Source organism: Diabrotica undecimpunctata, chromosome 3 (genome assembly GCF_040954645.1).
Source record: "Diabrotica undecimpunctata isolate CICGRU chromosome 3, icDiaUnde3, whole genome shotgun sequence".
Taxonomy (NCBI): Eukaryota; Metazoa; Arthropoda; class Insecta; order Coleoptera; family Chrysomelidae; genus Diabrotica; species Diabrotica undecimpunctata.
This window is the reverse complement of record NC_092805.1, coordinates 139,019,797-139,043,350: the sequence shown is the minus strand read 5'-3', so window position 1 is coordinate 139,043,350 and position 23,554 is coordinate 139,019,797. Positions and strand designations below refer to the sequence as shown.

The following is a 23,554-nucleotide window of genomic DNA, read 5'->3' as shown; positions in this document are numbered from 1 at the left end:
GTGGACTCTCACAGACGCTACCTGTATGACAATTAAGGCTTTTGAAATGTAGCTTTATCGTAGAATCCTAAAGATATACTATACCGACCACTTTACTAACCAGGACGTTTTATTACGAATAAAAAAAAGAGTTGTTAACCACAATAAACACAGCCAAAACTGAATACCTTGGTCACATCATGGGGAAGAGCGCAAGATATGGGTTGCTGCAATGAGTTCTTCAAGAAAATGTAGAAAAAAATGAGGACCAGGAGTCAGAGCCGCAGTTTACAAAATACAGATTTTGTCGTAATGGTTGCCAACATCCAAAACAGATAGACACTACAAGAAGAAGAAGAAGAAAATAGCTCAAAGATCAAAATCTACCCTATACCAATATGTGTTTCTTTCTGGGGGTGCATGCCACGACCACTTGATGGTGTAAATATTTTATTAAAAATTTATTTTGAATTAAATCGTTTGGAGTTTTTTGTGAAACTTCTGATTTTTTGTTCTGTCTGTGTTTTATATGAAGTGTTTTGGCTGTTTTTACTTCACCTAAGTCCAATTAGTTTTTATCTAGTCGTTATCCAGTCACCGCCCTACATCTAGACAAAGCGAAAAGTTCGGGTTCGTTCTGAAAAATATTTCCATGAGATTTTTTTTCATACTCACTTTCGTGAGGTATCTCACAATACAATTCAAGAAGTGGCCTAGACAAAAAGTTGTTAAAATTTTTTTATTTTTTTTTTTTTATAAATTGTAACAATAAATTGCCTTTTATGTGAGTATGGTAACTTCGGTATGTATGTAGCATATAGTATTAGATTGTCCTTAATGCACCAATGAAACAGGCAAACACTTTGTTTTATTTTTTTTTTCTTCTAATCGCGTTTTAATCCTTTCTGGACCTTGGCCTGCGCAACAACGTTCTTTCATCCTCCTCTGTCTGATAATTTTCTTTGACAAACACCTGTTCTCTTCTTTAAGTGCTATCTCCGCGGCGGAAATCGGCAATTATCATAGCTATTGGGACTTTTAAGACGGCTGCTGTGAAAAGTTCAGTTGATGTACATCCGTCCCACTCTCTCAGGTTGCGAATCCAAGACATTCTGCGCCTCCCCTTGCTTCTTTTCCTTGGATCTTTCCCTCCGTAATTAGTTGGAGCATAGTGTATTTCTCTCCACGTGTAATATCTGCGAGATATTCCAATTTTCTTGTTTTAATTGTGTTTAAAATTTTTATTTCTTTATTTATCCTTCTCAGAACCTCTATGTTTGTGACCTGTTCTGTCTACGATATTTTCAGAATTCTTTTATACTCCCCAGCTCGAATGATATAAGTTTTTTCATTGATGTCGCATTTAAGGTTCAAGATTCCATTTCATAAAATAAAGTTAAAAAACATAGCACCTCGCCAACCTTCCAGTTTTAAATACCTTGTACATAGCACTCTTCTTATTTTGTTGACATTTTCTCTAGCCTTTTCTATTCTGATTTTGTTCTCCCGAATGTAATCATTTGTGGAGTTAATCATTATTTCCAGATATGCATATTTGTTCACTTGTTCGATGGTGGTTCCGTTTATTAAAAGATTCTCGTTATTTCTTTCAGTTTTCGATTTTCTCATAATTTCGTCTTCTTGACGTTCATTGTTAGACCGTACTCTTAATCGACAAACACTTAATACCTGGCAATAAATCACAAGTTTAACTACCTAACTATAATTTATAAAAATTGAAGAAACTATCTAAACGACAGCAATGTCCTTAACAAATTATAAATTAGTTTTAAGTTTCATAGATCTTAATATCATATAACAACTGAAATTGTAATTTACTTTGAAATTTTATATTGTAATTATTATAATTATTGTATTTTGTCCTCCCGCTAATAACCCTCAGTGGTTGATGCAGTTAATAAAAAAAGTATATACTATACACTTTATTGTAAAATTTATATACCGTTTTGTACATCTCTCAGATAAATAACTCTTAGCAGTATAAAAAATTCATAAAATAAGTAAAACTGGGTAATGCAATCCTAATGGTTACCAGAGAGAGAGTATTTGTATAATTCTATGAAAACTGAACAATAAGTGTCAAAACCACTTAAAACTACATTTTAAAGACAAACCAAGAATTTTCTCTGCTATAATAAAAACAAGACTAAAATGTGAGATTTAAAAGAACTAAATGGTCGGCGATTCAAGTGAACTTGGCTCCAACTTTTTGGTATAATGTTACGTTCCATAAAGAGTAGCTTTTCGTAGCGCAGTGACAGTCAGATGTCTTTCATTCATATTTTAGAACACTTAAATAAAAAATTATGTTGTGGGATTTTATAAGTTAAGATGAAATCTAATAAAACTATGAAAGTTTAAAGTTGTTTAATATACTAGCAATAAACATAATTTTTTTTTCTATTTTTTTATAGCCGAAGTAGTATACCGTTGTTGTTAAAAATATTGAATACACCCAATATATAAATTAAAAGGAAAAGTATCGATCATGAACAAAATTGAAGCATTGGAAATGTGGGTCCATAGACGCATGCTGAAGATACCTTGGACAGCAAGGAAAACTAATGAAGAAGTACTAAGGAGCGTCAACAAAGATAGAGAACTGCTAAAGACTGTTGAACATCAAAAAATGTCTTATCTGGGACATAGAGTAAGGGGAAGTCGATATAAAATATTACAACTGATCGTTGAAGGTAAAATAGAGGGCCGTAGAGGTGTAGTAAGAAAACAAGTTTCTTGGTTAACTCGTTGACGGCCAATAACTCAAGAGGTGAGTCACGACGGTTTCCACTTACAGGCGGATGACTCAACTCTTGGGTTAAGTACACGGTATAACATAATTGATTCAGTATAGCTCAGGCTTTCAACAAGTGTCATGTATTTTATTTCAGCCTATTGTTAGATATTTTTATAAGGTATTTACAGTTCTGGTTTTCAAATAGTTTGTGCATTCAATATGGACGGTGAAAGTACAGGGTCATCTAGACCTAAAAGTGCTCGAAAAGACTCTAAAAAACGTATAAACCTATCTGATTTATCTGAACAATAGTTAAAATTGCTGAATTTATCTGATAGTGATATCGAAATGTCTTTAGAAAGTGGCAGTGACTGTGAACCCGACGATGATGAGCTAAGTTTCTATGAAGAAGAAGAAATTTTTAACATAAAATTTACCTGATTTCACTGAATAATATATCTTCTTTAAAAGTTTTGGGGCTGGAACTGGTTTTATAAACACTGCAAAATAACACACATGCGTCTTACAAGCTGCAAAATGGTGTGGAACGACAAGGGCAACAAATAGAGGATTGAACCTGGGCACTGGATTATGCAATCTTTAAGGCTTGGCTTTTCAAAAACTCAATCTCCTGCTTAAAACCATGTGTATATCTTCTAAACTGTTCGAAACGCCGTCTTACAAATATCTCAGGTGAAACACAGCACGAACAAAACGGTGATTACTCAGACAAAAACTAACATATTACATTTGAGTATAATATTCACTTCTCCACATATAATTTTGCCGGTTTCTTGAAGAATACACCAGTGTAGTGTGGTGGCAGTTAAATTCCACATTTAACTGCCACCACACTACACATTTTCCCGCGACAAAAGACGAAAAACGAAAAAACATTACTAAACTAATAAAACTAAACGCTTTTAACAGCGGCTTTACCGAGAGTGAAAATCTTTAAAAATCATTCGCCCAACTCGGTATAAACCAAACGTAAACGGAAAAATTTTTGTTTATTTGACGCGCAAAATATCCTAAAGTGACTTCACAATCGAAGAAATACCAGGGAAATACGCAACTATGATATATAAACTTTAAAATGTGTTTATTATCAATGCAAAAGGATTACCAGCAAATGTAAAAGGATTCAAAGGATTCTTTGGTGTTTTATATTCAAGACATATTCAAATTTGATGTCAGAATAGGTAGCAAATGAGTAAAGTTTGGAATAAAGAAAAAGGACAAAGAAATGGATGTAGTGCTTTTACCAGCGTACCTATATCTATAAACAATATTTCAAATCAATAGAGACCACCTCCATAAATAATGATTTTTAATTGCTTATTTTTGTTATTCTTTAAAATCTCTTTATTTTCTAAAAGCAATTAACCTTGCTTAATAGGAATTGTTATATAAAATTTAATATTTTTGTTTCATGTTTTACCAATAAAAATAATTAAAATGTCAGCTGCAGGAAATATAATATTTCATGTTTTAAATTCAATTAAAATAATTATCATTCACATGAGTTTTATTAAATATTTTATAATTAACCACACCTAAACAGGTTTGGTTTTTATAGATAATACCTTTTGCCAAAAATATTAAATTTTGAGGCAACGGTGAAATTATTGTTTAACAATTTTTTTTATTATATACGTTTATTTACAATCTACATCATTACAGAGTATTAAGTAAATGTGTTACAGGTTTTGCGCGTGAATGAGAGATGTCTGAATGATGATGTCTCACCTTATTATATTTTGGTTTAGTTTTGAAGTAGGTCTTGGGGCCAGGTTCTATCTAGTCTTCTTGTGGCTGGACCATTGTTAAATAGTTCCCTTACTAGCTCATTTTTATGGTGAATGGTGGCCATTTTGTGACTCCGTGGCTCAATGGATTTCTTCTATAATGAAAGGAATCTTTAAGTCATAGTGAAGTGTTTGATTACTTATAAACCATGGTGCATCCACTATTGATCTTAGCACTTTAGACTGGAATCTTTGGATAATATTCAGCGACGTTAGCTTTGCACAGCCCCATAGGTGTAGTCCGTAGAACCAGATATATTTGCGTATGGCTTTGTATAGAAGAATTTTGTTTTGGATGTTAAGTTTTAATTTACGTCCAAGAAGCCAATACATTTGCCGAAATTTTAAGTCAAGCTGCCTTCTTTTGATCTGGATATGTTTCTTCCAAGTGAGACGTTGGTCAACATGGAGGCCAAGGTATCTAGCGTCCGTTACACTATATACACTGTTAAATTATAGCACTCAGTCAGAGTTTTTTTAATTTCACGAGAAATTTCACATTAATCCGTTGCTCATGTTTTTCGTCACACATTGTTATCGGCACGAGAAAAAAACACGTTTTAACCTCTACAGAAAAAATACTACTACAGCGACAAAAACGAATTTTCGTACTGAAAGAGTAGACACTTTCAGCTATCCAATACTGCATTCGTTTCCCACTCTTACCCTGTAGGACGCCTTCTGTGAGCACAGTCTCGTTATTTAATAGCCATACCTCTTATATTACCCTTTTCGTATTTCCTTCTTTGTTTGGCATATTTTATCGACCCTTTACCTTGCATCTTCGTAGATTGCTCTTCTTTCGATAATTTTCTTGTGATTTTGATTTCTTTTCTGTATAGCCACTTTAGACTCGTCATTAAACCATTCTTTTTTTTTCTTTTTTTTTGCCTATGATCTTTTTTCCTGCGTCAATTAATTTGGTCTTGATTTCTTCTCAGTGTTGTTCGGTGCCTGGAATGCCTGTATTTGTCTACTCCTTTTTACTTCTGCTTTACTAGATGGTAAGCTTGTAGCTAATAAATTTAATTTATAAAAATGAATAAAAATGAATAAAAATTAATGGAGAACCAATATCTAGCATAAGATATGCAGATGACACTGTCCTACTGGCTGATACAGACACAAACTTACAGAGGGTTATAGACCACCTTAAGGATGCTTGTCGAGAGTTTGGAATGAAGATCAACGAAAAAAAAACAAAAGTAATGGTGATCCAAAGAAAACAGAATATCCCCTTACCTATAAAAATAAATGGGAATATTTTAGAACAGGTAAACCAATACAAATACCTTGGCTGTTGGATTAATTGCAAGCTGGACCCAGAACAAGAAATTAAAGCGAGAATTGCTCAAGCTAGGGATAGTTTCTTTAAGATGCGCGTTCTATTCTGCGATACACATATAAATATTAAATTGAGATTAAAACTTGTAAAATGTTTTATCTGGTCTGTTCTTCTCTACGGAGTCGAAACATGGACTTTAAAAATAAAGAGCCTGAATAGAATCGAGGCATTTGAAATGTGGGTGTACCGTAGAATTTTAAAAATTCCTTGGACAGCACGAAAAACAAATGAAGAAGTACTAGCTAGACTCAATTTAGAAAAAGAACTATTGAGAACAGTCAAAAGAAGAAAAACCAGTTATTTAGGGCATTTGTTGCGCAACGAGAAATACTACATCCCTCAGTTGATAATAAAAGGCAAAATAGAAGGAAAGCGAGGAATTGGAAGAAAAAAATTGTCCTGGTTACGTAATATCAGAAACTGGACAGGACTTGGATTTGAGGAACTCTTAAGAACAGCTGAAGATAGACAAACGTTTGCCACCATAACCGCTAACCTCCATTGATGGAGACGGCACTTGAAGAAGAAGAATAAAAATGAATAGAGAAGTAGTTTGAAAAAGTCTGCAAAATAAAAATATTGACCATCAACTAACAGGTGCTATCAAAAGTCTATATCAAAATAACAAGAGTTATGTACGTAAGGATAACTTGGAATCAGAGATGTTTGAAATAAACGAGGGTCTAAGACAAGGAGGTGTTATGAGCCCCACACTATTCATATTGATTATTGACGACATAATTAAGGAAACAAAAGCAAGTATACACAAAGTACATGTCGGATATAGTAAACTACGACCGGTTGGTATAGCTGAGTGTGCATTCGCAGATGATCTCATGTTATGCGCTTCCAACGAGAGGGACCTCCAGAAAAATATAGATAGATGGAATAATGAGCTGGCAATGAGAAACATGAAGATTAATGTTAAGAAAACCAAGGTGATGCTAATAGCGAAAACTAACCGAAATGTTAACATAGAAATTAACCAACAACTCATAGAATAAGTAGATGCATTCAAATACCTAGGGGTTACAATAGACAGAGAAGGTACCATGCAGAATGAAATAACAGAAAGAATAAGTAGTGCTTCAAAAGCTTCAAAAACCATAATCTTAGTAGAGCATTCATAGGTAAACCTGAAATCAGCAGAAGAACCAATATGACAGTTTATAAGACAGTATTCCGACCAATCTTGATATATAGAAGCGAGAGCTGGGTTTTAACAAAGCAATTAAAAAGCAAGATACAAGCCATTGATAGGAAATATCTAAGACGAGTCAAAGGAATAACAAGACAAGACAAAATAAGAAATGAAGATGTTAGAGAAGAACTGGGCATAGAATCTGTACTACACGCTATTGAAACACAACAAATAAAATGGTTTGGTCATCTGTGCCGAATGAGCGACAACGGACCCGTTAAGCAAGTCTGGAAGGCTAAAGTGAAAAAGTTTAAAACCAGAGGCAGACCACGGAAAACCTGGGATGACGAAGTAGGGCAGATTTTGAAAAGTAGGGGAATGGAATTGTCAGAAGCTCAAAATAAGGCAAAAAACAAGAACGAATGGACAAAATTCGTGCACAGAATAGAATAAAAAAAAATTCTGTATTTTCATTGGATTTGAGATGTAATGTATATCTGTAACCTGTATTTGTATTTGTATTTACCTCACACCTTAGGGTAGAGAGGTGTTAGATTATATATATATATATATATATATATATATATATATATATATATTTCATAGATATAATAGCAGTCTTAACATAAAACATTTATTAAACGGTGCAAAATATACGGAAGAAAATTTTAATAATAATTTTTTTAGCAGTCTAAAAGCATTATCAGTTGAAAACTGAAACATCAAATATCTAATAATTTGTTACAAAACTCATCTATTTCACAAATTATAGAATAAACTTATATAAAAAAAATATTTTATACATTTACATATATAAACCTTTTTCTTTTGATTATTTTAAAATGGCGATTTTATTTCCATTGAAACTAACCGTTTGGAACAAAGATCTTAAATTCCTTCAGAAAACATAACCTAATAAATCTTCAACAGTCACAGCAGTCGAGTTTGTACATCTAAGAAGAAATTTTGATAAATGATTTTCGACTATTATATTCTATTTTATGGGTTAACAAATCGTCTCCGCTGGAACGTTCCACTGTATTTCCTTGAAACTAATAAACTTTCTGAGATACGAGAGTGATATATGCGAGCGAAGAGTCACAAGCAACTAAAGAAATATGTATTCATAAAAGTATATAAAATTTTTTACTTGTTGGGTTCAACAATTACCGCTGTTTCTCTTGACTTTGAAACGTGAGGCAAATTGTTCACATCAAGAACTTTAGTTTATACAATGTGTTTACGATATTTTTCAGTACTTTAAAGTAGTTTAAAATACATGGAATTATAGCAGCTTTATTTACCAGAAAAGTACCGTGGCGGTTGGGGAAGAGTTATCCCTTTCTATACTTGCGCAATTTGAACAAAATTGTTTGGTTTAATAACATAGGGTAAACAACAGTCACACTAGACATTGTATTTCTCTTTTTAAATCCATTTTTATACGATTGTGTTATTAAAATGTATATTTTTCATCTTTACCTGATCCATTTAATTTAAACTGTATGTTCAGTATTCAGATAATTAGTAAGAACTAATACCAACTTTTAACAATTACTAAGAGTGGCACAGAATACAAAAAATTTTGATGTAGTGTTCGCAAACCTTCAGTAATAAAATGCACGAAAGGGATAAAAAGAAGATACTAATAAAATATAATAATATAAAAAATATAATAACAATAACTAATAATAAAAAGCCATTCTTACTAAATCTCAGATTATTTGAATGAAATGTTAAAGTAACCAGTAGATTATATCCAAATCGTTCGTTATGTATCTTCTTCCGTCAGTAGCTGCCTGATTCAAGTGTCTGTTTCTGGTGTTGAAATTTGAGTCTTCAGTGTCAATCAGAAAACAACTATGATACACGATGAAGGAAATCGAAATAACTCAGAGCTTAATAGAAGCCGTAAAAAACCTTTACAACAACAACAAGGTAAGAGTTGAAACCTGCAATAAATACTCCAACGAATTTTACCCATTATCTCCCACTGGACCCATTTGGGGACAGCAAACAAAATTTCACTGCAGCGCCTTCTATTGAGAAATAGCAAGAGTTCACTATGGCAGAATGTTATTTTACATTGTTTTCTTCTTAACTTCTAGCGCTGATGTTTCTCAGTTCGATCAACTCAACAGCAGGTACAACTTTGTAAGCATTGTCACGCCTTTGTCTGGAAGAGCGGTAGATGTTTTTACTAAAAGACACGTAAAATTAAAATTTCATTTGTAAGCAGTGTTTATTATATCGAAACGTGTAGTTGTGCGTATAAGTTATTGTGTTTTCAAAAAATTTTATCGAGTTTGCTGAAATTGTGTATTACACAAGTTAGGTAAGTTAGGTATCTTCGTTTGGGGACACTGGGCGGAAGCCGTCTATATAAAATACGTTATTATTTTTACAATAAAATTTTATTATTTCTGTTTGTTATGGAACCAGAACATTTAGCACCAATATCTCCGAAAACTTTTTATGGAAGGAAGTATCGTCATTTGGATGCTGCTTTACAAGATGTTGCTACAGCAAATATTGAACATGAAGTAGACATTGTTATTATACCGCCCGATGCTGACCCACAGACCGATGAAGAGGACTTTGACGAAAATGATTTAGAAGGTGTCGAAAATATATTTCCTACAGACGTAGTTGGTGAAATCGAGTTGCAGCATATAAACAGCAGTGATGAAGAAGAAAGTGAGGACGAAGACAGCTTGCCACTGTCTGAAAGGTTAAACAACTTGAAATCAAAACGGACCAAAAAAATTAAGATAAGTCAAAAATGGACTAAAAATTTTGTTGACACTAGTATGCCAACAACTTCCGGTTGGGCTGACCGTTTTGAAATTCTAAACAATGAACTGGAAAACTGTAGTCCAGTTGAAGTATTTGAAAAGTTGTTCGATGATGAAATTTTTAACTATTTGATGCATCAAACAAATTTGTATTCATCACAAAAAAATAGGCATGACTTGTTTCATGTTTCAAAAGCTGATCTAAAACTTTTTGTGGCAATTTTACTCCTAACAGGCTATCATAAACTACCAAGCGAACGTAATTATTGGAGTCTTGATGAAGATCTTGGAGTGCTTGTAGTTGCAAACACTATGTCAAGGAACCGATTCCAGGAAATCAAAAGGTATAGTCACTTAGTAGATAACGATAATCTGGATACCCACGACAAAATGGCTAAATTCCGACCTCTAACGTCACTTATAAATCAAAGATTTCAACAATGGGGCGTGTTACATGAAAACCTGTCAATCGACGAAGCCATGGTAAAGTTTTATGGTCGGCATTCCAGTAAACAATATATAAAGGGAAAACCAGTACGCTTTGGATATAAGAACTGGATGCTGTGCAGTTCCACAGGATATTGTTATGCCTTTGACACTTATTGTGGTGCTAAAGGAAATCCTCAAATTAACGATTTACCGTTAGGATCTCGGGTAGTTCTTGATCTTCTCAAAATTATTGCTGTTCCTTCTGATCATGTAATTTTTTTGACAATTATTTTAGTAGCCATGGTTTACTAAAAATGCTGAGACAACAAGGTTATCGTGCCACTGGTACGATAAGAGAAAATCGAACTAAAAAATGTCCGATGACAAAAGTGCAAATATTCAAAAAGAAAGAGAGAGGTTCATTTGAACACTATTATGATAGTGAGTCAGCGCTTCTTTTTATTAGGTGGCAAGACAATAACACTGTCTCAATTGTTACCAACTATGACAAACTGCAACCTATTAGTACAGTCAAGCGCTGGTCATCAGTAGCCAAACAGAAAGTAGATGTGCAACAACCACACATTTTCAGTATGTATAATAAATGCATGGGTGGAGTTGATTTACACGACCAGGCAGTAAGCAACTACAGGATTTCTGTTAGAGGTAAAAAATGGTGGTGGGTACTGTTTACAAACATGATCAACATGACTGTTGTCAATGCCTGGAGACTGTTTCAATTAGCAAATGATGATCCAATCTCATTGTTCGAGTTTGAACGAATTATAGTACGCACTTATTTAGCTTGCAATGAAAAATCCACAAAACCGAAAAACCGACCTACTGCGCAATTACCACCAACTGTACGACGTCATGAGGGAGGTCATTTTCCAAAAAAATTAGATCAACAGCGACGGTGTACCCAGTGTCACAAAAAAGCAAGGTGGAGTTGCACAAAATGCACAGTGGCCCTTTGCATTGAACGGGGCTGTTCTAGAGTTTATTATTCCTAATATGTTTATTGAAAAAATCTCTGTTGTTTATTTTGCAGTACGTACTGATTGATTTTTGTTTAGTTTTAATCAGTATTGTATTTTACTTTGTACTTAAAAATAATAAATAACGGAATGTAAAACTTTAACTATTTTTAACACTTTATCCCATTGTCCCTATTTGGGGACATATATATATATATATATATATATATATATATATATATATATATATATATATATATATATATATATATGTATATATATTGTATACCGTAAGTTATTAAGTATGACTTACATTTAATTTTTTGCTTATAATAATACCCTTATTAAGATTCAGTAAAAATTTTTTTCAAAAAAATTTCTTGGGTTCTAATGGGTTAAGACCACAAAAGGATCATTGCAAGGATGCTCTACATCTCCGACACTGTTCAAGATATTCCTCGAACAAATACTAAAACCATGGAAAAGGAAATGTAAAGGGATGGGAATACCAATCCGAGACAATTTCTTGTACACATTAAGCTTTGCAGATTACCAAGTGGTAACGGCCCAAGATGAAGAAGATATGTTCTATATGCTCCGAAAATTAAAAGGAATACACAAAAAATGGACCGGAAATAAATCTAGGAAAGACCGAATATTTAACAACAGAGCCAGAACCAGTGAGAAACTTGGAAATGGACGATAATAGGAATATTAACGGCACTGACAAATTCAAATATTTAGGATTCATACTCTCAAAAATTGGAACCACCGAGCAAGAGATAACCAGCAGATTAGCGCAGACAAGAACATATATTAAACAAATGAACGGGGTACTGTGGGATAGAAAGATTACCAGAAATACAAAGAAGAGAATTTATAACACCTAGGTAAACAGTATAATGACCTATGGAGCAGAGAATTGGGTAATAAATAGACGAAACAGGTCCAAAATCACAGCAACTGAAATGAATATCATGAGAAGAAGCTGCAGAGTGACAAAAATGAATCGCATCAGAAATGAGGAGATAAAACGAAGAATGACAGTAGAACAAGACATACTCAGCTACATCAAAGAAAAACGTTTAATTTTGTATGAACATGTGACAAGAACAGATCATACAAGGTGGGTAGCAAAGATTTCGGATTGGAGCCCAATAGGAAGGAGGGAAAGAGGTAGACCCCGAAGATCATGGAGGGTTGAAGTGGACGAGGCCATGGAAAGACGAGACCTTAGAGATGGAGAATGGCAGAATAGAAAGGACTGGGTACGTTGGCTAAAAGAAGGAAGGCGGCGACAGCTGTAAAAATCCTTATATAGATAGAGATAGTGTCAATTGCTTGTCAATTATCGGCAAGTTTTGTCTCAGAGACCGATGTTAGTTTTGGCGTTATTAAATCCGTCTGAATAACAGGGTAATATTCATTTGTTTTATTGATAAAAAGCAAAGTGTTTGCGCATTTTTATTCATTATATGGGTTTTTTTGTGGTGCTCTTTCATTTACTTTTTTTTTGTATGTCATAATTATGCCGAAATTACTTTGTTGGTTCATTTCACACTTTTCTTTCAGAAAATGACTACGTGTAGTTATTAAGCTAAATAAAAGAGACTTAGACGACTTTTTGACGAACTTTCATCTGATGTAGCAGAGGATAGTGATTCCAGATTAGATGACGACTACAGTTCAAAATAAGAATAGTGATTCGGAACAAGATATTTATGTCCAACGCTGACGTGGCATCTGTTTTAGCATTTAGGAGAAAGACTCGTGAACCTTGTTTCGTTAGACATAACGGTACTAGATGGAAAAAACATTTAGATCAACATAAGGACGTGCTAACCCGTACTGACAATTTAGTAACCCTATTTCCAGAAGAAAAAGTGAAGCTAGGTACAAGAAAACAGCAATGGAAATATGGAGCTTGTTTTTCACAAATGAGATGTTAGAAAAAATATTTAGAAAGAAATAAATCTACACAATTCGACATGACGAATTAAAATAATATTCTGAATCCAACAGGACAGCAAAGCTAACAGATGTAGATAAACTGAAAGCCTTATGCGGATTACTCTATATTGCTGGTAAAAACAGACAAAATCATCAAAATGCTTCGGGGACCTTTTCAGAACTAATGGTATGAGCACAGAAATTTTTTGGTTAACCATGTCTTCAAAGTGTTACTTCAAAACGATTCAAATCCTGTTACTTTAGAACTTTCGTTTCGACCATATTACCAGAAGACCAGAGAAACAATCTGTTGATAAACTGGCTGCCATCCAGGAAGTGTTTGACGCGTTTAACGTAAGTACTTTCAAGCTTCACACAAAGACATTTAAGCTTCTGTGAGATATTTAGAGAAAATTCAGTTCAGTTAGTTCAGTTGTAGCCGAAGCAGGCATAAGAAACTGATTTTTGAATGAAAATGACTATTTAAAAATAAAACAATTATTTGAGGTTCTTGAAGATCCCAGCAGAATATACAATGGAGACAAAATCTGCTTTTGGATTTGCCCAAAGAACAAAAAATGTGTTGCACTAAGAGAAGTGAAAAATGTTTATGAAATACAACATCATTAAAAAAAATATCATAGTGATGTTATTATTTTCAGCTTTGCTTACAGAAGATAGCCAGCAGAAATTGTTAAATCTGTACCTGACACCTGCGGAATTGGTTGCAGTAATAATGGTTGGATGAAAAATCATGTATTCTACGAATATATATGAAATATTCTTTTTCTTTACTTAAGCAAAAATAACATAAAATTTCCAATAGCCTTGTTCGCTGATGGTCACAGAACACAGCTACAGATAATTCTAATTGCTCTATACCTTAATTTGAATCGAATTATGCAACCTGCAGATGTGGAAGTTTTTAAGTTCTTACAACAAGGATAGAAAAGTGCTGTATTAAAGTTTCTAAGAGAGCACACTACTACAATTGTAACGAAGGACAATTTTGCTGTAGTTTTAAAAACAGTGGTTGGTAATATAAATCAAGAAAATATTAGAAATAGTTTTCGTACCTGTGGGCTTTTCTCTTGGAATTTATTCGCAATTAATTATTGCAAATGCAATGACAAGATAAAAGAAAATAATAACACAGAAATTAATGAAATTACTTTCGAAGCATTTGAAAAAGTTGTTGGAGAGAGAAAAATGGAAAGACTTAAAAACTTTGTTAAAAGTGATGCACATAACTTCGATTTTTTGAAGTTGTTTTATATTTACAAAGAATTTTTGAAGGCAAGTCCATCCGTGAATACTGATCAACTGGAAGATATGTATAAACGTGAAGATACAGATCAGCAGGAAGGAACAGACCAACTCCATGAGAGGATCCAATCTAAAATCTGTAAGCCAGAATTAAATATTGAAAACAAAAATTTGCAGGACGCAAAAAATGAAGGTTTTATTCAGCATATTTCAGAAATTATAGTAAATAAGCAAATGTTTGACATTGAAAATATAGCTATTATAATAGAAAAGAATACCACCTTAGCAAATCAACTGCGTAGTACTTTATCGTTCGCGTATGAACACGACTTATTAAATATATTATCTTCATCATTTATTGATTATGTTATTTGAACGAAAACTTCTGAAAGGAAAGGAAAAAGAGTGACGGGGAAACTACCATTTGTTCTTCCGTTAGAAAAAAGGCAATTAAAGCAAAAATTGCTACAAAAATGGAAAAAAGACTGAAAGGTTAAACAAAAGTAAACTAAAACATGCAATCTACTTTGTAATTTGCAGTGATATGTTTCTGGATAGTTTGAAGACAAAAACCATATCTTTTTGGATTTTTTGCCTTCTTTTCATTTTTGAATAGTGAAGGTGTTTGTGACATTCGAGATATCTACGTAGCCGAAGTGACTATGATTGGTTTTCTATATTTAGGAATTTCACAAAGTATTAACTGTAAAACAATCTATTTGCAATTAAGTCTAGGACTTAAGTTTTAGTTGCACAATTTTCAATTAAAACTTACATAAGATACAATACGTAACGTTCGGAACACTGATCTAAATGGCTATATTTGACTTTTTAAACTCCATAGGAGCGAGACTCTATCGTATTTACACACATCGACATCAACACTTGCAGGTGTGGATGGGTAAGCACAGGAACGCTCATCCACACGTGTAGACTTTATCAAACAACGATTCGGTATAATTAATTTTAAAAAATAAAACACTAATTTTCGGGCCCCAAAAATTACAAGCCCTAGGCACGTGCCTAGAGGTTGTCTAGGCCTTAGTAAGTCCTTGTTCAGAGCCTACCTGGAAAGAAAAGGTGAGCAAGAAGACGCCAACTGTGTTGACTGTGAGGTTAATGTCACGGCGGAACCACAGTATATTGCTTAAAAAGAATCAGTTATCAGTAGGTTTACTCTGCCGCCAGTCCTTTGTTCTTCATGTTCCATTTTTTTCACGCGCATCATTTCTACGCACACATAAATTTCAGTTTTTGATACACTGCTCAATTTAATTTTTAATACACTGCTCAAAAATAAATAGGAAAAGTGTGACTTGTGGCGACCTAAAATTTAATTAGATTTTCGGAATAATGAATACTTTCCTAAATTTAGCGTTTTCGACAATTATCAATAGTTTCCCAAAATAATTATTACTGTTTGTCTTTCAAAATGTATTATGTTGAATCCATCAGTTTTGATTAATCGAATACCTATTAAATTTTTTGTATTCATTAGAAAATCACGCTGTATTCACTGTTACTGGTAAGAAATCTCATAAAACGAAGAGCTAATGAGGAAACTGATTTCTATAGATGAAAAAATAATAATACATTCGAATTATAAATTATATTTTGAGGATTTGAATTTTACAATACCAGTAATAATAAAAATAGGATTATAAAAACACACGTAGTGAACTATGGATACAAGTTAGAATAGAATATATATATTTTCACAATCACAACTTATTAATAACAAAATAATGAAATGAAAAAAAGTCATATAGCCTAAAGATCCCACTGTAGGATCACTAAGTTCATAACGTAGGTAGTCAAACTCATATTTTTACGTACATTTAAAATTGGGAGAATCTATCTATATAAAAGGCTAGGATGACAAGTCACACTGTTTATTCAGTAAGGTAACTACGCCAACTAGGAAAGAAATCTGAACTACCAACATCTACCAAAATTAAATGTAATTAAGTAAAAGCTGTAAAAACGCTGTTAAGACAGAAAAAATACACATTTCGGCATTGGAGCGTGTGATACGTTAAATGAAAGGGCACTACACAGTATCTTCAATATTAACGAACGTATAACGACATACAAGATATGATAGGGTACTATGATTAAAAAATAGATTTACCATAAGACAAATATTGATTTTTTTACTTAAAAGGCTAAGTACAAAATTAATTGATTGAATCCTAACATGCGATATAAATCTTCTCAGCTATTTAATATTCTGTTTTAAAAGGTTCAAGAAAATTATGTTTTTTACATAGCTTATGTTTTTTAAGTTTAAAATTTAATTTTTGTGTTTAAGACTAAAACATGAAGAATCATACCAAAGCTGGATTTTAGGAGGCCTGTTATATAGTTTCTGCAAATAAGGTAATACTCAAATTCTTGCAGAATATAAAATAGTACAACATATGTCGAATCTTAAAAATTTGAAAGACAAAATCAGATTCCACTTGCAGACAACGATGGCAAAGTGGTAGCATATATCGCTGTTCCGGAAGTATAATGACATAACTGTAAAATTTTGAAAAATTACTTTATTGTGTTGGAGGGATCAAAACTGCATTTTCAACATATTTGTAAATCGTCGTAATTGTACTTACGAATTTCGCCATGACGAAATATAATCAATTAATGGATAGATACTTATGATTAATTATTTGAGAATAGATAAAGTCAATTAGGCAATATGATTTTTCAAACTTTAGAAGTGTGTATAGTGGCTATGTGAAGAATTTTACCATTTATGAAATTTATTTTCCTCTTTTTGAAGAACTTCTGTAATAATTATTTTATTATAAATTTGGAATATTCTTTGAAACTGATGGAATATTTTAAATCTTGCAACAGCGGCATTTTTCGCCAAATCTATTGCGCAATGAGCCAGGACTGGATTCAAAATTGGAACCGTGAAAATGCGAGAGTGAATCTACTGATTCTTTTTAAGCAATATACTGTGGCGGAACACTGTGTGTTCGATTGCAGAGCAAAAGATTTACGAACGAGGGGGCGGAGCTATAGGAAAGGGTGGGAAAAGTTAGGACAAATAACATAATGAAAGTGGCAGGCAAGAGGAGAAAATAAATACAAAGAAACCCTGGGGGCAATAACTAAAATAATAAAAAAAAGAAATCCTTGGGAGGAAACGAATTGGGCACAAACATTGCAGGGAAAAATAGAAGAGAAGGAAGCAACGCATGCGTGTTAGGACGGTATAAACAAGACTAGCCGCGCGTGTGTGGCTAAGGCCCTGAGGGTAGTTTCAGTTGTTTGGCAGGGCATGAGGGACGCACCCCAAGGGGAAGGACTTTTAAGAGGGAAAGTGAACCCAGGCGTATCCTTTTACACTGAATCAAACACACGTCTTTAGCAGATTTTTATACCCTCAACAAAAAAAAAGACTTTTTTAATCCAGTATATATGTCAAAAAACTCAGAAATATGATTATAGATAGTGATTTGAGTTATAAAGAAAATTTTATAGTCGACAGTGGCATTGGTAAAGTGAAGGCTACAATATTAAAATGACATTTACAGTGAAATGTTGAGACAAAATATTGTTAATCCATAATGACACTTTAATGACATGAAGGGTGATTTCAATGTGCGGTAATTTTCAGTAATTTTTACTAAGTTATTTTATGTCTATATAATACATCATTTTACGCCTTAATTTTTTATTATTCGTCTCACATTTCCCTACGTAATTATTCTAGGTAGCAAACAGTATACCGCACTATTTTTTTTTACTTTTATCTTGTTTTTAGTTGCCCTAGATATTGAATTTAGTTTTATCCCTTTGTCCTGAAATATCAGCTCTTTTCTAAAGGATATTCGCTACTATCTACGTTAATCTAAAAAAAAGTACCAATTTGATATTTAGGCCAGTATCCGACAAAGAAAAAAATACAAATAATTTTGACAATGACAAGTGTGAACACAAAAATTTAAATTTAACAGCACGGTAATCAGATTTTACGTCAAATATTATTAATTTTATTTTAATAAAATGTTACACAAAACTTTCATGACATACATTTAAAATAATTTAAAAATACATGCAATAATGATAATTTAATCTACTAAAACAAAACCTAAAAACAAAGTAAAAGGAAATAATAGATTACCAAGATGGATTTCGGCTAAAAAGATTAACGACATTTTAATTTACTACTCCGAATAACTCCACAATGCCCAAATTGTATCAAGGACGTTTATATATGGATTATTGATTTTTAGACGACTATAAATAGAGAAAAATGGATAAGGTATTAAAAAACTAAGCACTTGTTCATAATTCATTTATGATAAAAAATAGAGACAAATAAAAAAAATTTTAAATATTAGAATTGATTGATTATTAACATGCCGTGCTGGTCTCAGTTTGCGTAAAGGAGGGACTCTAAACTAAGTAGGTGTCCTTCAGTACTCTGCGTAAGATATACTGAGCTTGGAAATCCTCAACCCCGACACGGCGTGTCCCAATGCTGATAGGGAAGTTCCTGTAGATATGCAGGACAGTTACGACTAAGGCTTAGCCAAATAAGTAGCCGTGGATCTACTGAGGAAATGACACAGGTCAGCAGCTGTGTTATTAGTTGCCCGTGGCTAAAGAGTACAATTTCTGACGGGTGCGGTACCACAAAGTCGCAGGCGGCAATCAACTTGATTTAACCGGCTGTGATACTGCCATCACTTACCAACCCGTCTGGAAGGCGTGGTGTTTTAATGCCAGTATACTCCTAAAACTGTGATTTCTAGTTTTAAGAGTTTTAAAACAAATACAGATTTACCGTAGATGAGTAGGATGCGTCCAAAATCTCACACTGATTTATCAGTCTGTCCCAAGCATTCTGGGGGGACAAGAGCTGACTATACGGAAACCCAAAAACATCATAACTCTTTACGTTAGTACATACAATGCCAGAAGTCTACTGCCCGAGAAGAGATTCACAGAAATGGAAACTGAAATGAATTAAATTAAATAGGATGACATAGGTATCAGCGAAGTTAGAAAGAGAGGTAAAACTTTAAAAACACTGAAATCAGGGCATATATTCTATCAGACTGGCCCTGAAACCATAAGGAATATATCTTCCGGGTGATTTGTTTCTAGGTAGTTTCTTAACTGCACCTTAAACTTTAAGAATTTTTGGTGGTTCTTCTTTCCTCTCGTCTGTTTGCTTATCTTAACTCTCTCATCTTCCAGGTTTTGTTTTTCATAATTTCCCAGCTAAACTATATAACGAAGTTAGACATGATACCATAATAGAACTACAGCAGCTCATAAAAGAAATATGGACACAGTAATCCCTTTCTAGTGATTGAGATATTACAATACTTTGTACCATATACAAAAAGGGAACATGTTTGAATTCTCTAACAATAGATATATTACGCTTATAGATACATCGTATAAAAATATTCTCCAGTATGTTATGTCACCATATACAAAATAAATAATATGTAAATACTAGGCTGGTTCCAGGGGTGCTAAATAGACAATTTATCAGATCGCAACCTTGAGAAAAATAAAAAAAAAAACTGGAATTTGGCATAGATACTAACCACATATTTGTAGTGTGATGTCCTTTCGTGGGAGTCACTATCCGGGTAGCTTTTAGACAGTCAGAGACAGAGTTCAAAATAAAAATAAAACTTTATTGTCTTCCTTAAATTAAATTGACAAAAATCTCATGTACATATTTACGATTTGGTTTAGTCTTCTCAGTACCTGGCCTATTTATTCAAATTAAGCTTGACCTTGTCATATGAAACTAGTCTTATCGGAAAGCGAGTGTGTATTTGAAATTTTACGGTAACGTTGTATCGATTTAATAACAGCGGACGATAGGTACAAAGAAAGGATCTCAACACGTCCCTTAAGTGATTCGGGTTAATAGGACACTCCTCGACAGTCTCAACACGACTGCTTCGGAGTACGGGTAGTGAAGAGCTCAATACGCTCTTCGGGTAACGACAGTATGGGACGGAAATAACTTGTGAACTCAACACGTCCACAAGCCGGGGTAGGGAAGAAGAGAACCTTCAGTCAACACCTGTCGATTCTGTCTCTATGAGGAAATGTTGCGGTTTATATAGCGGAGCTGTGTAATTAGTTTTGCACTTTCTACTGTCGATACACTCCTACTTCATGGGTTGGTTCGCGCGCACGCTGGTTTAACGGTGATGGCTTTGACTCATCGTTACAGTAGATTACAATACAGCTTACGACTCTATAAGTAAAGGACAATGTTCAAAGCATTGAAATTGAATTTAACAAAAGTAAACTTCTAAACTCTCTCTGGGAACTCTCTGAACCTTTTAAAGCAAATAAATGGCTGCGCCAGGTAGACCTATCTTCTGTATACTGCTCAATCTGACTCTGGAAAAAGTAATGCTTATGTTACAAATCAAAACCATTGATTTAATATCTACGAAATCAGTGAAAAATACTTGACTATGCTGATTATATTATTATGGCTTGAAGAACGTTGTACTAGAAGCGTATGTAGTACTAAAAAAGCGGTCATAAAAATGGGTTTAATAATAAACACCAACGGAATAAACTATATGAAAATAAGCATGCAACTACAAATTTTACTTCCATAAAATGACGTCATCAAAACAGATAACGAATTTTTTTACCTAGAAGCGCTCTTTAACACTAAAAATAACACTACCGCAAAATCTTTACGGCCAATAGGTACCAGGAACGTTTTGAAGATATTTTCACTCTAAGAACTTTTTACTTTAATGTAAGTTTTATTTTTATTAAATCATATCAGTCATTCATATTTTTTTACCACTTCATTGCATATTTCAATATTTGTTTGTGGTTGTTTCTCATTTTCCGCAATTTAACGACGTTGTCGACGAATAATCCTTCTGAAATGTTTACTTTTCTTAAATTTCTATGACCAACATGCATTTTTTTTCACTTTTACGTTACATTCCTTGATTATCTCATCTATGTATATTGTAAATGACGTTGGACTTAATCCTCCACCTTGTCTCAGTCTCTCGTTTGTAGTAAATAGTTTGGATGTTCTGTTTTGACTAATGACATAGTTGATATTGCTGCTGTGAATGTTTTTCATCACTATTATTATTTTGTTACTAATACCTTGTGCCTGAAAAGGAAAAATATAGGTAACCGTAAATATTTACTTGCATTAGAAAATTACATTTTTTGTTTTGTTATTTGACGTTTTGATTTTCACTTCTGAAGTAGTTTTTAAATCTAATTATTTCAGGATGTATTAGGACCATATGAAGAAGAAATAAAAAATGACAATGGGGAGCGTATCATTAATATATGCAGAGAAAATAATTTAATAATAATGAACATATTTTTTAATCACAAAGATTTACATAAAAATACAAGAGAAGTCAAAAGTAGAGGCGAAAGATCCAGCATAGACTATATGCTTGTAAATAGATCATCGAGGCAATGCATTAAAGACGTAAGAGTAAAACGAGGAGCTGAAATATATAGTGAAAACTAGTAAAGCTCATGATACACCCACTATAGAAGTAATCAGGTCACATAAGCTATTGGAAAAGAAGACAGCAAACAAGTTTAAAAACTACGTTAAAAACTACCTAACAGAGCACGCTGAACAGAACTGTGACTTAAACCAAAGTTGGCAAATACTGAAAGAAGCACTCCAAAACGGTGATAAACAAGCATGCAGAATAACGAGAAACAGAAACAAAAAGTGTACAAACAAGTGGAACAATGAAATAAAAGCAGAAGTAAAGTCCAAGAAGATAGCTTGGAAAAATTATTTAAGGAACGGAACCGCAGACAAGTACCAAATATACAAACTGCAAAGAATCAAAGTCAAAGATGATTCTAGCAGCGCAACGAAAAAGTTGGGAAGAATTCGGAATCAAAATGGAAAAGACTACCACTCTACCGAAAAGTTATTCTATAAAACCCTGAGGAATTTAAGAATTTTAAAAGCTCCACAAACACAAAAGCAAATAAAGGACAAAGAAGGATACTTACTGCATGCCAATAATCACATCCTAGATAGATGAAAGCAATACTTCGAGGATCTACTGAATATCCAAAACGATGTTGACATTATCACAGAAGAACCAGAAGAGGTAGTGCAAGAAGACCAAATTCAAGACGAAATAACGAAAATAGCAGAAACAAAAGAAATCATACAAAAGCTTATGAAAGGTAAGGCGGCTGATTTGATAAAATCACAGCAGAAATGATTATAAACATGGGCGACAAGGGCATTGAACTGCTAACAAAAGTATGTAATAGGGCATGGAGTAAGACCCAAATACCAAAAGATTGGGAAATGGGAGTTATTCTACCCATTTTTAAAAAGGCAGACAGAAGCGAATGTAGTAACTACATGGAAATAATACTACTGAACATCCCATCCAAAGTATATCAGAGAATACTAGAAAAACGTCTTTTACAAGAAGTTGATTCTAAAATGGAACAAACGCAGAGTGGATTTAGAAAAGGCAGAAGTATCCAAGATCACATTTTTACTATCAAAAAACTAATACAAAACGAACAGAACTCAAGCACTGAGTTATACTAAGCATTTATCGACTTAGAAAAGGCATTTGATAGTACTTCAAGGAAGATGATTGACAAATGTTTAAAAAAGAAAGGTGTGAAAATCAAACTAGGCAAGTCATTATGAGTACATATAGACATACAAGGAACAGAATCAGAACCGATAATATGGAATCCAAAGAGTTCATAGGAAATGAGGGTCTAAAGAAACTAGAGTAGAAACATTGAAATTATATGCCGGACATAGAAATCTAGAAGCAGTGTGGATTTCAGAGTGTGCATACGCAGACGACCTAGTGATATTTGGAATAAATGAAGAAGCACTCAATCGAAATTTACAAGTATGAAACGCTGCACTAATTAAACGAAATTTGAGGATCAATAATGAGAAGACGAAAGTAATGGTAAGTGGAAAAAATAGAAAACAAACGAAGATAATACTTAACGGAAATACACTTGAACAAGTCGATACTTACAAATACTTGGGAGTACAACTAGAGAAGAGAGGAACTGAAGAAACTGAAATAAGTTTCAGAATAGAAAGTGC

The 23,554-nt window shown here is 33.3% G+C and overlaps 2 protein-coding genes across 2 annotated transcripts in view; both read left to right on the top strand.

The window, feature by feature from the left end:
- The window catches only part of Con (leucine rich repeat protein connectin), a 1,033,948-nt gene that overhangs the window by 194,922 nt on the left and 815,472 nt on the right, over positions 1-23,554 (top strand). The gene's annotated exons all lie outside the window — the stretch shown is intronic.
- On the top strand, positions 22,697-23,029 carry LOC140436063 (uncharacterized). The gene has a single exon (XM_072524773.1). The coding sequence runs from the start codon at positions 22,697-22,699 to the stop codon at positions 23,027-23,029; it is 333 nt and encodes a 110-aa protein (XP_072380874.1).

What these genes read in the sequence shown, in the direction of transcription:
- LOC140436063 (XM_072524773.1), top strand. Translation starts at nt 22,697, where the DNA reads ATGGGCGACAAGGGCATTGAACTGCTAACAAAAGTATGTAATAGGGCA.